The sequence below is a fragment of the Zingiber officinale genome, chromosome 4A (genome assembly GCF_018446385.1).
Source record: "Zingiber officinale cultivar Zhangliang chromosome 4A, Zo_v1.1, whole genome shotgun sequence".
NCBI lineage: Eukaryota > Viridiplantae > Streptophyta > Magnoliopsida > Zingiberales > Zingiberaceae > Zingiber > Zingiber officinale.
The window spans coordinates 128,859,323-128,877,007 of record NC_055992.1 but is presented as its reverse complement, the minus strand read 5'-3'; the positions used below and the strand labels follow the sequence as shown (position 1 = coordinate 128,877,007).

The 17,685-nt window shown below is 38.3% G+C and overlaps 2 protein-coding genes across 2 annotated transcripts; both read left to right on the top strand.

Annotated features, from left to right (window-relative positions):
* Nucleotides 1-723: 723 nt before the first annotated feature.
* Nucleotides 724-3,840, top strand: LOC121971147 (putative wall-associated receptor kinase-like 16). Its single transcript, XM_042522281.1, has 3 exons — nt 724-1,682; nt 1,984-2,109; nt 2,497-3,840. The coding sequence occupies exons 1-3, from the start codon at nt 773-775 to the stop codon at nt 3,696-3,698; spliced, it is 2,238 nt and encodes a 745-aa protein (XP_042378215.1). The 5' UTR covers nt 724-772; the 3' UTR covers nt 3,699-3,840.
* A 1,422-nt stretch (nt 3,841-5,262) lies between these two features.
* On the top strand, nt 5,263-8,571 carry LOC121973667 (wall-associated receptor kinase 3-like). Its single transcript, XM_042525055.1, has 3 exons — nt 5,263-6,229; nt 6,382-6,507; nt 7,107-8,571. The coding sequence occupies exons 1-3, from the start codon at nt 5,374-5,376 to the stop codon at nt 8,321-8,323; spliced, it is 2,199 nt and encodes a 732-aa protein (XP_042380989.1). The 5' UTR covers nt 5,263-5,373; the 3' UTR covers nt 8,324-8,571.
* The last annotated feature ends 9,114 nt before the right edge of the window (nt 8,572-17,685 follow it).

The following is a 17,685-nucleotide window of genomic DNA, read 5'->3' as shown; positions in this document are numbered from 1 at the left end:
AACATTCTATATTTAGTTTCATCAGTTACCTTATGAATCTTATTATTTGTAAGATGTTCTACTATAGCATTGATCCTTCTTTAATTTGTTTGCATTGATTATTCTTTTTTTCATCATATCTTACCCATTTATGCCGAGATTTAACTGGTGAATCCGATCAAAGAGATTCAATTCCATTTTGATTTCGTTTTTTGAAAAATCAAGATGAATTAATGGTAGACGTGTTTTATAATTCATCTTTTTTATATCTTTCATGTTTGTATCAGACAAGAGACGCGTATGTAGTCCACTTTGATGCAACGAACGCCGGTCTCGACGGCGCAACCACCAAGTCACAGGGATGGCGACCGAGAAGACATTTCCAAAATTTAGCTATCGTATTAAAATATAAGCCGAACTTTAAATGCATGTGGCACCTTTCTCTTTACTAAGTCAAATCGTCTGTTCAATGGACTTCAATTTGCATGTCCTCTTCCTTCCACTGCCAACCACCTAAAGTCACTCGGTTCGTTTTGACGAGTCATCCAATTGCTCGTGTCAAATGTCAATGATGGAGACTATGGAAATGAAAGATTTATTTATTATTTCCCCCCCAAAAAAAGGCCTATTTTAGTGTTCGATTTTTCTGCAAACGCCAAAATATCCTCTTCTTTGAAAAAACTTGGTTTTTCTATTTATTTATTTATTTATTTCTATTTGCATTTAGTGATCGAGCTCACGTCGAGCTTAATTGCTAGCTACCAGGAAAATTAGAGAAGAGAGTGGGAGATTGATGACGACGACGATGATGAAGAAGTCTGTAATTTGCATGTGTCTTCTGTTGCTTTTGCTCTTAGCAATTAGTAGAGCAGATTCGTCGATCAACTCATGCACCAGGCTTTGCGGCAACGTCGACATCCCCTTCCCCTTTGGCATCGAGTCGGACTGCTTCCTTCCCGGCTTCCACGTCGTCTGCAACAACTCCAAACTCTACTCCGGCGGCATCCAAATCCTCAACATCAATCCCGACAAGTCTCATGCCCACATACTCCAGAAAATCTCACTCGTCGACCCACAAAACAACAACAACTCCACTACCGGAGTCCACATCTCAACGGCGATGAACCTCACCGGCTCGCCCTTCCGCTTCCCCGAGAGCCGCAACATCTTCGCCGCCTTCGGCTGCAACGTCATCGCCTTCTTCAACACATCCATCCCCGGCAAAATTTCCGACACTGGATACGAACGGCATTCCTGCGCCGCTCTCTGCAACGACGTCAACTACATCCACCTTAACGGTACTTGCTCCGGCGCCGACGGCTGCTGCCAGATCACCAACATTCCCCGGGAAATGCAGCAACTAACTTCCTACTTGATCCTTGACTTCGCCGGATTTAGCGGCGGCTTGTCGTCACAAAATTCGTCGTTCCTCTTCTCGACCCTTGTGTCTCGGTCCTTTTTCAATTCGTCGTCGGACCTTAGCGGGCGTGACTTATTTGAGCTGTTCCAAGGACAGGTTCCGGTCTCCGTCGACTGGACCATTACCAACGCGTCGTGCCATGAAGCTAAGCTCAATCCCACCGCCTATGCGTGCCGGAGTCAGAACAGCGAGTGTTACGAACCCTATTCCTCCTTCAAAGGATACACCTGCAGCTGCAGTGAATATTACAAAGGCAATCCCTACAAGAAAGACGGATGTTCTGGTACAAATTAAATATTTAGAAAATTAAAATATTCAAAATAAAAATGAAGGGACTAGAGCTAGCTAGCTGTATGATCCGACTGCGACTAATTTGATCTTTGACTGTTCGCTTGCGAACGACGACAAAGATCAAATTACAGTAAAAGACAACTCAAATGAATTCCCCTTCCTTCATAATTTAATCACGTGAAAGGATATGCTCGGTCGCCCTTTATCATTTTATTTCATTTTAATTAGTTTTTTATATTCAAATGCTAATTTAAAATATTTATTTTTACATGATACTTTTTATTTTATTACAGTTAGTAAATGCGCTAGACCCGACTGTTACGGAGTGTGTCCTAAGGGCGGGCCATGCTTTTGCCCGCCAGGCATGGGAGGGGATCCTTTTGATCCAATCGGATGTGGTGTAGAAGTCACTCCGGCAAGTAAGTTTTTCTCTTCCTTTAATTAATTCAATTTTTTTATATAAAATTAAAATAGAATTAAACATTCCTTTCCTTTTGATTGCTTTTTTTTTTTCTTTTCATTTTGATTATGTGACCAAGTGTTGTTTAAATATGACTAAACAGTAGAGAAAGAGAAAAAGAATAATGCTGTTTATGAAAACATCACAGGTTGGATCAAAAACTTAACCTTGACGATCTAAAATTCAAAGCTCATGAACCTGGCCAAACAGATTGGTTAAATATGTTGAGATCATTAGGACAATATAGGCCAGATTCAAGTATTCATTTATGATTGTGGCTCAGAGTTAGTGAATATAATGTTGAATTTAAAGTATGTCTGAAACTTTTGTTATGTCTGCATTGCAGGAAACATCTTTTTGATTATAAGTGCAAGTGTTGGAGGGTGTGTGCTTATTCTTTTTACTGTTTTGGTGTTGTTGAGAATTCTGAAAAAAAGAAATCTTCAAAACAGAAAGAGGAAATTCTACCGTAGAAATTTAGATTTGTTAAAAATGGAACAATCGTCTACCGATGAAATTGTTACTGAAAGGATGAAGATCTATGAGCTAGATGAATTGGAAAAAGCTACCAATAATTTTGATAAGACTCGAGTTGTTGGTGGTGGAGGTCATGGAAAAGTATATAAAGGAATTTTATCGGATCAACGCGTAGTTGCCATCAAAAAGCCAAAGATAACAAGCGAAAGTGAGCTTGGACAGTTCATTAATGAGGTTTTCATTCTTTCTCAAACAAACCATAGAAATGTGGTTAAGTTCATGGGGTGTTGCTTGCAAACTGAAGTCCCTTTGCTTGTATTTGAGTTCATATCAGGTGGAACACTCTCTGATCATCTTCTTAATCATGAGCAATTCTCGCCTTTATCATTTGAAGATCGTTTAAGAATTGCTTACGAAGTTGCTAGAGCATTATCTTATATACATTCTGAAGCTTCAGTAACAATTTTCCACAGAGATGTTAAATCATCTAACATTCTACTTGATGAAAGAAATACTGCGAAACTAGCGGATTTTGGTGCTTCGAGGGCTGTTACTTGCGATAAGAATTCAGTAACTACTATTGTTCAAGGAACTTATGGATACTTAGATCCTGAGTACCATCAAACTGGAAGATTAACAGACAAGAGTGATGTCTATAGCTTTGGTGTAATTCTTGCAGAGCTTTTGACTGGGAAGACGGCAATTCCTTATCAAAAAAATAATGAGGTGAGGCACCTAGTTATGGACTTCGTAGGTTCATTGAAGGGCAATTCACTTATTGAGATTCTCGATCCTCTAGTTTTAGAGGAAGCAAAAGACGAAATTCTTGAAAAGATTGCAAGGCTCATAGAGAGATGCCTCAAAATGAATGGGAATGAACGACCAACAATGAAGGGAGTGGAGGAGGAACTTGAAGCTATGAGAGAAAAGAAACTGAAAGTTGATCCTGATGATCCTGATGGCCTCAGAGGAACTGCATCAATTTATACGACCTTCGATCTTGGTGTTGATAGTCTTGGAGGAATATCATCTTTCGATACTTGCTTTGGTATCGACGTTAATAGTCTTTGATATTGATAAGTTTGCTAATGTCTCTCTACTCCTTTACTGTCGGTCTGTGTGTATTTGGTTGCCTGCACAATGTACTACTGATTTGAGAGTCTAATATTTAGTTATTATTTGCCCTTTATCAGTTACTTTGTACCACAACAAATATGGCTTCCCTTTGCAATTTCCATTTGCACTAGCGATCTTTGAACTATTTTATTCTCTGATTGCACAGCATCAGCATAACTGATCCAGGATTATTAACTATTTTGTTTTTTCCTCCCATAATTGCTGCATTAGTAGTTGATCCTTCCGAAAGTTAATGGAATATAAAGTTGAGGATATAACGCTCTTGTTGATCATCTGTAGACTCCGCTCTGACTTGCAACACAGATTACGTCAATGCTAAACTAGGGAAGGAGTCCCGGCGTTGGTCCTCCGACGCTTAAGTCAGTCACCAATGATGAAGTGGAGCAACAACAAGAATGAACAGTAGCTAGAACAATGTCTATTTCGTCTTGTGTACCTCCGCCGATGCTTGGACCTTCTTTATATAAAACTCTTGTAGCGCGCGTGCACGCTCCCCAAAGTGAGCACGCTTCCCAAAATTTTTTTGAAAAAATTTATCAATAAAGTGTCTCTGACACAATACTTTAACAGGCCGAGCATATTTCTGAAGTGATAGTGGAAGTTTCTGTCGTACGATCTTCTGGTTGTCCATGCTCGGTGTCAGCGGTACTAATTCCCAAAAGGATGTTAATGGATAACAGAGGGAGTATACGGTTAGGTCGAGCGAAAAGCCACTCGACCGAAATTTCGCTGTTCCTATGTACCGTCCGCTGGTCGGAACTTCACTATGCCTGCGTCACGTCTACTCGCCTGGAACTCCATTGATCCTGTGTCTCGTCCGGTCAGTCGTAACTCCCCTGTGCTTGTGTCACCTCCACTCGGTTGAAGTTCCGCTCTGTCAATGTCGAGTCCTGCTGTCAGGCCGAGCGAGTTAGCCGCTCGGCCTGATTTCTGCACATGTCTCCCTCCTCCGTCCGACGTCCAATGCTCCAATGAGCGTCGGTCATTTGACACCTCCCCACGTCGAAGACGGGATCGGACCGGGACCTTTTCCCCAGCCATGGTATGTTAGTCCAATTGGCCAATACTATCTACACGTTAACTGTCTTAACTTTGACTTCCACCGTAACCGCTATCCTTCTTGGGATGGGCCCTCATCCACTCATCAGTGGTTGTTAATTTCGTGATCATATGGCAGACAGCCAAACTGTTTATAGATGACTTTTTGTTCAAAATTTAAACATGATTAATAATTATAACCGTGGAAACAGTCGTTAGAAGTAGTCTCAGAAGACTACCCAAACCAGGGGCGACCAACCACCCAAACCAGGGGAAAATTATAAGTCTAAATATAAATGCATATGGCACCTTTCCTTTCTCTTACATATGCAAGTCGTCGGCTAAATGAACTTAAATTTGCATGTCTTCTTCATCCGACTGCCAACCACCAAAACCCACGCAATCCTTATCGCGACCAATTCCAGTCGCATATATAATAATGCGAGCGATGGAGACTGTGGAAGTGAAATCATTATTATCAATTTCCAAAAAAAAAGTATGTTGAAATAAGACTAGCTCACGTCGATCGAGCTTGCTACCTGCAAAATTAGAAAGAGAGAAAGAGAGATTAATGATGATGACGAAGAAGTATGTAATTTGCATGTTTTGTCTGTTTCTTTTGCTCTTAGCAATTAGTAGTGCAGAGTCGACCTGCACCAGGCGTTGCGGCGACGTCGACATCCTCTTCCCCTTCGGCATCGAGCAGGGCTGCTTCCTTCCCGGCTTCCACGTCGTCTGCAACTCCTCCTCCAAACTCTACTCCGGCGACATCCAACTCCTCAACATCAATCCCAACAAGTCCCAAGCCACAATACTCCAGAAAATCAAGCCCGACTGCTCCCGTAAGAACAACAACTCCAATGAAGTCCTTACAACTTCGACGGAGATGGACCTCACCGGCTCGCCCTTCAGCTTCTCCAGTGAGCGCAACATCTTCGCCGCCTTTGGCTGCAACGTCGTCGCCTTCTTCAACACGTCGACCGCCATCCCTTCCTCCGACATTCAAGATGGATTTTCCTGCGCCAGTCTCTGCGACGACGTTGACTCCGTCGACCTTAAAGATACTTGCTCTGGCGCCGACGGATGCTGCCTGATCAACTCCTTACCCGATGAAATGCAGCAATTCACTTCCTACTTCATCCTCGACTTCGCCGGATTTAACGTCCTCTCGTCACAAAATTCGTGCCGCCACTCGTTCATTGTGGATCGGGAATCTTTCAACTTGTCGTCGTCGGACGGCCAAGGACAGGTTCCGGTCGCCGTCGACTGGACCATCGCCAATGTGTCATGCGACGAAGCTAAGCTCAATCCCACAACCTATGCGTGTCGGAGTCTCAACAGCTACTGTCACCGATCCTCCCACGGATACGACTGCCACTGCGATTATTATTACGAAGGCAATCCTTACATAGAAGACGGATGTTCGGGTACGTACAAATATATTTATTTACACAATTCAAAAAATATATATATAATTAATTAACAATGAAAGTAACCTTGATCGTTTTGTTTGATTGTACATGGTTGTAATAACGTGGCAAAAGTGATTTTATTTGATACTCTTATTATTTTGTTACAGTTGGTACATGTCATATGCCCGGCTGTTATGGGGTGTGTCCTGAGAACAAAACTTGTAGATGCCCCCCAGGCAAGAGTGGGAATCCATATCGACCCAACGGATGCAATGCAAAAGACACCAGGATGAGTAAGTTTTCTCTCCAGTTAATTCAATATATCTTATTCTTCTTAAATCAAAATAACATTAAACATTTCTTTCCTTCTAATCATTTCTTTTTTTTTTTTCCATTAATTTTGGTTGTGTGATCCAGTGTTATTTGAGTACACGATGAAACAAAAGCTCATATAAACTAACTAGCGCCGCTAAATTTGTTGAGAAATTAAAGATCCTTGGCCAAAACACTTGTAATTCAATTTCTATGAATTAGAGTTCTATCTAAGGTTAATCAATAGTCAACAATTGAGATTAACTAACTGCCTCTAGGTTACGTTCGACTTTCAAAAAGGAACCCTCTGTAGGATTTGAATTCTCCTTCAAACAATTGGGTGGCGTCATTACAAACATTTACAGTTACAAGCCACACAATCTAGCACAAGATTCAAGCATGTAATTTTACGTACAAACTAAGGAAGTACACAAACTAAACATAGGGGATTTGATGCTCGTACATATTTGGCTTAAATATATAACTCAGACTAGTACTCATTTATCATTGTTGTAGCATATAATATAATGCTAAATTTAAGGTATGTTTGAAATCATGTGTGTTATTTGTGCCATTGTAGGAAACATTCTTATGATTATTAGTGCAAGTGCCGGAGGCAGTGTGCTTATTGGGGTTGCTATTATAGCGATGTGGAGAATTATTAAAAAAAGAAATCTTCAAAACAGAAAGAAGAAATTCTATAGTAAAAATTTAGATTTGCTAAAAAAAGAACAATCTTCTCTGGATGAAATTGTTACTGAAAGGATGAAGATCTACGAGCTTGATGAATTGGAAAAAGCTACCAATTATTTTGATAAAACTCGAGTTGTTGGGGGCGGAGGTCATGGAAAAGTGTACAAAGGAATTTTATCAGATCAACGTATCGTGGCCATCAAAAAGCCCAAGATAACAAATGAATGTGAGCTTGGACAATTCATTAATGAGGTCTTCATTCTTTCTCAAACCAACCATAGAAATGTGGTTAAGTTCATGGGGTGTTGCTTAGAAACTGAAGTCCCTTTGCTTGTATTTGAGTTCATATCAGGTGGAACACTCTCTGATCATCTTCTTAATCATGAGCAATTCTCGCCTTTATCATTTGAAGAACGTTTAAGGATTGCCTACGAAGTTGCTAGAGCATTATCCTATATACACTCAGAAGCTTCCATAACAATTTTCCATAGAGATGTTAAATCATCTAACATTCTACTTGATGAAAGAAATACTGCAAAATTAGCAGATTTTGGTGCTTCAAGGGCTGTCACTTGCGATACAAATTCAGTAACTACTATTGTTCAAGGAACTTATGGATACTTAGATCCCGAGTACCATCAAACAGGAAGATTAACTGACAAGAGTGATGTCTATAGCTTTGGAGTTATTCTTGCAGAACTTTTGACTGGGACAACGGCAATTCCTTACCAAATAAATAATGAGGTGAGACACCTAGTTATGGACTTCATTGCTTCATTGAAGGATAATTCACTTCCTGAGATCCTCGATCCTCTAGTTTTAGAGGAAGCAAAAGAAGAAATTCTTGGAAAATTTTCAAGGCTCATAGAGAGGTGCCTCAAACTGAATGGGACTGAACGACCAACAATGAAGGAAGTGGAGGAGGAACTCGAAGCTATGAGAGCAAAGAAACCAAAAGCTAATCCTAATGGCCCCGGAGTAACTGCATCTTGCTTAGATCTCGGTGTTAATAGCCTTGGAGGAACTTCATCTTTTTTATATACTTGCTTGGATCTTGAAGCTAATAGTCTTGAAGAAACTGCATTAATTGATAGTTCCATGTAGTAACACTATGGCTTGCAACACCATCACAATTCATACATAAGTGAAGTACAAAGCTATTATATGAGGCCAAGAAGACAATATAGATATTGGTGAAAATACATAGATGCTACACTTGGTTGAAATATTTCCTTCCTCTAAGTTTGCTTATGTTTCTGCTATCCCTTTACTGTCAATCTGTGTCGTATTTGGTTGCGTATACAATGTATTACTTATTTGAAAGTATAATATTTAGTCATTATTTGCCCTTTATCAGCTACTTTGCAACACAAGAAGTATGGCGTGCAGAGCAGAAGTATGTTTCTGCTTAGGGATTGTCAAGGTGGGGCCGGTGCACAAGCCTCCACCTTCCTTTGGAGCCCCTGTTTTTTAAAAATAATTTTTGTATATATATATTTTTAAAAAGATAATTTAATAAATTCTGTATTTATTGAAAAAAATAAAAAAATCTAATTATAAATTTTAAAATATTATAATTTTTATTTTATAAAAGTGCTCCCAAGAAAAAAGAAAAATACATACAAAAATAAAAATAAAATAGATATTTTGTTTCTCATTTACGAGTCTTTTCTTATTTATATCTCTTTAAATCTTAATCTTTTGAAATCTACTTTAGTTCATCCTTAAATTCTTCGCCCACACCGATAGTTATCATCAAGCGTAACCATTGTCGCATCGTCGTGTCGTCACCCTCGCCTATCGATACTACACATTAGTGCATACACTTAATTAAATCATTCGATTTAGATGAAATTTTTTTATTTAAATTAAAAGAGTTTTTTATATACCAGGGGCTTTAAAATCTAGGGCCGGCCCTAATGACATCTCTCTGTAAGTTTTCATGTGCACTAGTAATCTTTGAATTATTTTATTCTCGGATCAAAATAATTGATCAGGATTAGTATACATAGTTGATCCAAGATTATTATAAAAAACACTTAACAATAACACTGTAGTAGTCTGTTCTCGATCATTTGATGAGGATGTCATTGAATTCAAAGTAGGAGATGACAATTGGACATTTTCGGCAGTTGGCTAGAGACCAGGTTACTTGACTTCTTCAGCGCATCATATCCATATAAATTTTTTCCCCATGTATATGAATAAGTATTGTAAAAAAATGATTTTCTCATAGTTAAATACCGCATTAGTTCTTAAGTTCGTATGCATGCGGAAGAAAATAAAACAGTATATACTATAGATGACTTTTTGTTGAAAAATATTCAATATTAGCTGTTGAAAGAGTCTTTTCATTTTTACTCTAGTATAATCTTTACCAAAATCTAAGGGAAGTCAGTTGTGTACGAGTATAATTTATACGTATTGAATGTTGGATCAATCGAAATAAAATTTATTTAAGTGAATGGATCAATATTTTATCATATGAATATTTTTGCTTATTTTTCAAATATAATAAAAATATTAATCGATGATTAATAAAGAATTTGTAATCTCCAGATGGGTTAATGAGCGGTAAATAACTTTAATTCAACCTTTAAATACTGTAAGGATCTAAGCTTCTATATAACGAGGTTATGATCAAGAGCAAAGAGAAAGTTAATAGCAAAGATTTTTCTCTACAGTCGTTCCCCCAAATCTTCTCTTTGCCATGCATTTCCATTTAGTGGTTTGCCCATGATAGTAATCAAATACTTTTTAGTTCATCACGAGCAACTAGTGCTTAGTTGTGTACGTGATTCTATTATTGTATCTTGATAAATAGACATCTATCATAATCTCAAAGCGCAATCAAAGGAGGACGAATCTCTTTGAAAGAAACCATTTGAAAGCAGGTCTCGACATCTTCTTTCCTGCACTCGGACTCAGGAGTCTACACTTAGAGTCGACAGTTGGCAGTCGAGAGTTTACACTTGAGAGTCGGGAGTCTGTACTCGCACTCAACAGTCGGGAGTCTACACTCGGGCATACAAGGCAGTCTAATTTTCCATCCAACTTAGCCATCCCAAACAGCTCTTCCTTCCTTGCTTGACAACATGAGATTATCAACATAAGTCAATTCAATAGATAAGTCTGATTTAATCTGCAATTTCAATTAGAACTACTTCCCCTCTATCTCCGACAAAATTATCCAACAATCTTAAAACAGAGTAGTTTTGTTGAGATAACCATAGAAAGTGCTGAGGTGCAGTAGACTCATCACATGGAGGCCCCTCTGCCCCAATTAGAAATATTCCAATCAATCATGGGAAAAGGCTATAAAAGTTCACTGAGTTGAATTTCAAGAGATGGTAGTAGAAAATTCTCTTATTACTTAACCACACTTACTCTGGCTTGGTACTTGATCGAGGACCCTCCCAAGTATGCTGAGAATGTTGATGTTTAGACCATCAGTGCAGTGGGGCATGGATTTATTCTGAGTTCCTATACCGAAACAACATTCTTAATTGCCTTGGTAACTTGCTATATGTTATGTACAACACAAAGAGAACGACGAAAGAGATGTGAGAGTCCCTAGACAAGAAGTACAAGACATAAAATGCGAGAACAAAGAAATTCATTGTGGGTCGATTCCTAAACTACAAGATGGTTGACTCCAAGACGGTGAGCGATCAGCCAAGTCCAGGAGCTTTAGATATTCCTTCACAAGATTCACTTGGAAGGTATAGTTTTGAGTGAAACATTCTAGGTGGCAATAATCATTAAGAAGTTGTCTCCCAGTTGGAAGGACTTGAAAACATGTCTAAAGCATAAGAGGAAGGAAATAAATATGGAAGAACTCCTTGTTAGACTTCGAATTGAAGAAGACAACAAGAGTTTAGAGAGAAAGTTATTATCTTAGGCTATTATGAAAGTCAATGTGATTAAGAACGGTCAAAACTCAAAACGAAAGAATCCCAAGTCTTCCAAGATGGGACCTAGAGAAGGCATAAGTAAGAAGAAATTCTCTAGGAAGTGTTTCAATTGTGACCGAATCGTTCATAAATCTTTAGAGTGCAGAAAGATGAAGAAGAAGCAAGAGGTGTTGGAATGTATACTGAAAGCCTAAGCTTTGTAAACATTTATTATGAATAAAGAATCACATTTGGTCTAATTGTCTACATTTGTTTGTAGTTGTTCATTTAATTTATATTGTAGATAACATAGTATGTGGTGTCACATATAGAAGATGATGTTATCAGTACCTTATAAATTATAAACAGTAGCTCACGACCAAAATGGAAAAGGAACAAACCAGGTCGTAGTGTAATTAGGTATTAGTTTATCTTGACTATATAATTACACTAGTACACTCAGAGTGTATTGAGTAGGACCATTTGAGGTCGTTTCTTTTATACTGACTTTATAAAGGAACAAAGACCTCAGTTATTATGGAAGTGTGTGCTCTTAATCCTAATATAATAACAAGCACATATATTTGATATTTATTTCTTTAATTTATCAATGGGTGAGATTTAGTTCGTTGAATCAATAAACCCGATAAGTTGGGAAATGGTATTACTTATAGTGTGTGTTGTTGATTATAGAAGGAAACTGTGTCCTAGAGATACTAGGTTGATAATGTCCTCAAGAGGAGCTCATAAAGATTGTCATGTTAAACCCTGCTGGTGGACTAAGTCCGACATGACAATAAGGTTGAGTGGTATTACTCTTGGACTTAGATATTAATTAAATGAGTTGTCAGTAACTCACTTAATTAGTGGACATTCGATATCTTAAACACAGGGAGACTAACACACTCATAATAAGAAGGAGCCCAAAAATGTAATTTGGGATTGGTGCGGTAGTTCAATGATAGTTCTCTAGTGGAATGAATTATCATTGATAAAATTAAGTTGTGTGTTCGGGGCGAACACGGGATGCTTAATTTTATCGGGAGACCAAAACCAATTCCTCCTCTCGGTCCCTATCGTAGCCTCTTATTTATAGAGTTCTATACCCACCAATACCCACCTTCTATACCCACCCAATAGGGGTCGGCCAAGCTAGCTTGGGAACCCAGCCTAGGTATACTTTGGGGTGGCCGGCCCTAGCTTGAACCCAAGCTAGTAGGGCCGGCCAAATAAAATTAAAAAGAAATTTAATTTTAATTTTTATTATTATGTGGAAGATATATTTTAAAGAGAATTAAAATTAAAATATCTCTCTTGTAAAAGATCTACAAAAGATTAAAGAAAGAGATTAGATCTCTTTCCTTATTTGTAGATTGGAGAGATGTTTTATTTTTTCTTTAAAAATTATTCACATGTTGATAAAATTAAAATTATAGAAATTTCCTTTTATCAACCATGAAGAGATTTTAAAGAGAAATTTTATTTTTTAAAATTTTCGGAAACAAATTAGGAAGTTTTAATTGTTGATTAAAACTTGTCCTCTTTTGTTTCCAATGATGTGGCCGGCCATCTCAAGTTAATTGGGAAATTTTGTTTTATTTTTCTCAATTAATTCATGTCAAGAAAAATTATGGAAATTTTATTGTAATTGAATTTCCTAATTTGCCTAGGCCAAGGAATATAAAAGAAGGGGTAGGGGTGCCTTCATGAGACACAACCTCTATTGTTTTCTCTCCCTTTTTCCTTGGTGTTGTGGCCGGCCATTACCCTCTCCCTCTCTTCCTCTTGTGGTGGCCGAATACTTCATCTCTCTTGGAGTTCTTGTGGTGGCCGGATACTACTTGGAGAAGAAGAAGAAGGAGAGAAAGCTAGCATCTCTTGGAGCTTGGTTAGTATTTTGATTTTCTTCTTTGGTGAAGTTCTTCCTTTGTGGCCGAACCTTGCTTGGAGGAGAAGAAGGTGGTTGGTGGTTTCTCATCTCGGTAGATCGTTACCCACACAACGTCCGAGGTTAGAAGAGGAATACGGTAGAAGATCAAGAGGTTTTTCTACAAGGTATAACTAGTAATTTCTATTTCCGCATCATGCTAGTTATTTATGGAAATAATACCAAATACAAGAGGCTTACGTTCTAGAATTTCGAATATGTTTTTTCGAAGTTGTGTTCTTTTGTTTTTTCTTTTCCTTGTGATTTGATTGTTCTCTTTGGTTAACCTAAAGTTATTTTAGGAAATTAAATATTAGCTTTCTATTAAAGGTTTTGTCTAGTCGGTGGTGGTTGCTCCCATATCCAAGAAGGCCATGTGCCTCACCACGTCAGTACTGAGAACCTTTTATGGAAATTAATATTTAATGAAATTAATAACTTAAGGAGACTTGGGTCGAACGTGTTAAGTTCCGCAGGAGATCCAAGTCAAAACCTAAAAGAACAAATAGATTAAGTTTTGGATCAAACGTGTTAAGTTTCGCAGGCGATCCAAAATTTAATTTAAAAGAACACATGGTAGCTAGGAAAAGGTTCAGATCTTTGTACAAAATTTTTGTACAGTGGAACCTATAGATTTTCTGAGTAGCAACCAACAATTGGTATCAGAGCTAGGGTTTTGCCTCTGTGTATTTGGTATTTAGTTTAATTATGCACCTGTCATACATAATTTAGGCAGGATAATAGTAGGATGTGCTAACTTTGTGGATGCAGGATCCAACTATTATGGCTTTTAGATATTATGTGTGTGATTGGACCCTTGGACATGTCAAGGGCATTTAATGTGTGTGCATGATTGTATTAAAATACAGCAGGAGCTGTATTTAGTTTTTATTAGGATTTTATTTTTTGATCTAGATACATGTACATTCCTTTTATGGAATATAGGATCAAAAATGTAAAATTCTATTTATGTCGCGGATCGCATCTTGCAAAGCGTGGAACCTTCTAAGGACCAGAGGCGCAGCGGAACTAGGAGCAAGATGGATGCGACAGCTAGACCCGGTGGCGGTGGCCAAATATGGCAGCAGCTTGGGATGACAACACACGGAGGACAATTAGAGATAAAAGCCATAATAGTTGAAAATTAAAATTTTCTATTTATTGCTTTTATATTGTGCTGTGTGTGCATGTTAGTTTACAAGTTTAAGTAGGCTAGCATAGTTAAAATTCCTCATTTATAAATAACTAAGTGGGAGAGGGATTTTAAATAAATCCATGGTCTCCATTATTGGTTTGTAAGTGATGCAAACAAGCTTGCGTTGGCTCGAGTGCCTTCCTCCATAACGGATGAGCTTGTTTGCGGATCACTAGAACAGACTTCTATTTTGGATGACTATAGGAAGTTAATTAAGAGCGTGTGATCTTCCCCAACGGAAGGGCATAATCTTATTAATGGACTTAGTGTCAAGTAATAGTATACACTTAGACACATCTAATAGTATCCTCCCAACGGAGTCACTGCTATTATTTGTGTGACCAAATGATACCAACTATTATTTTTATTTGTCAAAAGTTAGGTTGGCAAGATAATAAAATTAATGGGTTAAAACCCTCCTTTTACAAATGTTGAATTTGTATACGTCCACACTAACGTGGCATACAAAATTCACGGTGTTATGAGGTGTTGGTTAATTTAAAATAGTATTGTTTGAGGAATCAATATTATTCTAAATTTAGAGTTCTGACCAAAAGTTATTTGTGATTCTTAGGATGTCTTTCAACCCACTGTCCATCATACTTCAACAGAATAGACTTACTGGACCAAACTACATAGATTGGAAAAGAAACCTGGATATTGTTCTTACTGCTGAAAGCTATAAATATGTACTGACTGAGCAGTGCCCTGATGCTCCTACCCAAGAGGAGATTGAATATCATAGGAAATGGGTAAGCAGATGAGATGGCGCGGTGTTACATTTTGGCTTCAATGTCAAATGTATTGCAACATCAACATCAAGATTTACCAACAGCCTATGATATTATGAACAATCTCAAGGAACTCTTTGGTCATCAGGATAGGGCTTCTAGGCAAGAAGCCATGAGAAAGATAATGGCGACCACCATGCAAGAGGGTACTCCTGAGGATCATATCCTAAAGATGATGGCTTATCCGAACGAGATACTGATCCTTGGAGGAGAAATTGATGGGAAACCCGGATCGATATGATCCTCCAAACGCTAGTTTTGAGCAGTTCCGTTTGAACTATAATATGAATAAGAGGGTTTATTCATTAGCGGAACTATTGACAGAAAGCAGCAAAAGGATTATTTCGTCACAATGCTCAAATTCACTATGTTGAAAATGGTTCTACTTCTAAACCGAAAGGAAGAAGAAGAAGAAACAAGTTGGTTCGATAAAGAAAGTGAATAAATCTCAGAGTACAGGATTCATCTGCAAGCAGGCAGGACATTGGAAGGCGGACTGTCCTCGTAGGAACCAAAACAAAGGTATATCTCATACTCTAGTTGTTAAAACATGTTTAGCGGTGTTATCTACCAGCACCTGGTGTGTAGATACGGGAGCCATGATCATGTCTGCAATTCCTTGCAGGGGTTCCAGGAAACCCGGACTATCTGAAGGAGAAATTACCGTCTACATGGGCAATGCTACTAAGGTGGCAGCTGTTGCAGTGGGAGACGTCTACTTATCTTTTAGTAGAAATAGGAATTTGGTTTTAAGAAATTGTCTTTATGTACCCAGTTTTAGAAAGAATTTAATTTCAGTTTCTAAACTATTTTTAGATGGATATTCAGTTTCCTTTAGTAACGATGTAGTTATTAAAAGAAATAAAGTGATTATCTGTTCTGGTGCATTAGTTGGCAATTTGTATACTTTAAATTCAATTTCTTCCACAAAGCAAAACATGGAAATTTATAACTCATCTTCTAATTCTAATAAGAGAAAAGAACCTTCAGAAATGAACCAAGCATATCTTTGACATCTAAGACTTGGTCATATTAATTTAAGTAGGATTCAGAGGCTTATAGCCGATGGACTTTTGAGTTCATTAGAGTTGGAAAATTTTCCAACTTGTGAATCTTGCTTAGAAGGTAAAATGACCAAGAGGCCGTTCAAGGCCAAGGGGTATAGAGCCAAAGAAGTGTTAGAGTTGGTTCACTCTGATTTGTGTGGTCCTATGTCTGTCCAGGCAAGAGGAGGTTTTGAATATTTTGTCTCTTTCATAGACAATTATTCAAGATATGGATACATTTACCTAATGCGCCGCAAGTCCGAGTGCTTTGACAAGTTCAAAGAATACAAGGCTGATGTGGAGAAACGATTAGGTAAAAGTATCAAGACACTACGATCTGATCGCGGTGGCGAATACCTCTTAGGAGAGTTTAGGAATTACTTATCGAAGGGATTCAATCCCAATTACTGCACTGGAACACCCCAGAATGGTGTAGCGAGCGAAGGAATAGGACTCTTATGGAAATGGTTAGATCGATGATGAGTTATTGAATTCCAAATTCGTTTTGGAGATATGCTCTAGAAACAAGCAGTTATGTTCGAACTTAGTACCTTCTAAATCAGTTTCTTCTACTCCCATAGAATTGTGGAATGGGCGAAAACCCGGTCTAAGACATATTCGGTTGGGGTAGTCCAGCACATGTCTTGAAACCAGATCTTGATAAGTTAGAATCTCGTATAGAAGTTCGTGTGTTTGTAGGATATCCCAAAGGAGCGAAAGGTGGTTTATTTTATAGTCCTAAAGACCGAAGGTCATTGTTAGCACCAATGCCCGCTTTTTAGAAGAAGACTATATAATGGATCACAAGCCCGATAGTAAAGTTGTTTTAGAAGAACTTAGAGAGGACATGTCTACTTGAGTAACAGGACAAGATGAAGTACCACAAGAGAGCAACACGTGTCACACATGATATACAACCACGATGCCTCGTCGTAGTGGGAGGGTTGTGAGGCACTGAAAGATTCATGTTTTTGGGAGAGTCTTGGACTTGATCCGGGTAAACATGAACACGATCCCTGGATATATGAAGCACTCCAAGATATAGATGCATCTTGGCAAAAGGCAATGAATTCGAAATAGAGTCCATGTACTCTAATAAGGTTTGGGAGCTTGTAGAACCACCGATGGTGTAAAAGCCGTTGGATGCAAGTGGATCTACAAAAGGAAAAGAGGGACGGGAAGGTAGAAACCTTCAAAGCTAGGCTTGTTGCAAAGGGTAACTCAAAAGAGGGAATCGATTATGAGGAGACCTTTTCACCGGTAGCCATGCTTAAGTCTATCAGGATACTCTTATCCATTCTTTGCTCATATGGATTATGAGATTTGGCAAATGGATGTCAAGATTTTCCTTAATGGAAGTCTTGAAGAGAACATCCATATGAAGCAACGGAAGGGTTCATTGAAAAGGCAAAGAGCATTTAGTTTGCAAGCTCAATCGATCCATTTATGGACTGAAGCAAGCTTCAATGTCTTGGAACATCCGGCTTAATGAATTAATCCAGTCATATGGAGTTATTCAAAGTCCGGATGAGTCTTGTGAAGTGTAGCGGATACGTGGTGGTATTTCTTGTACTATCGTAGATGATATTTTGTTAATTGGCAACAATGTCAAGG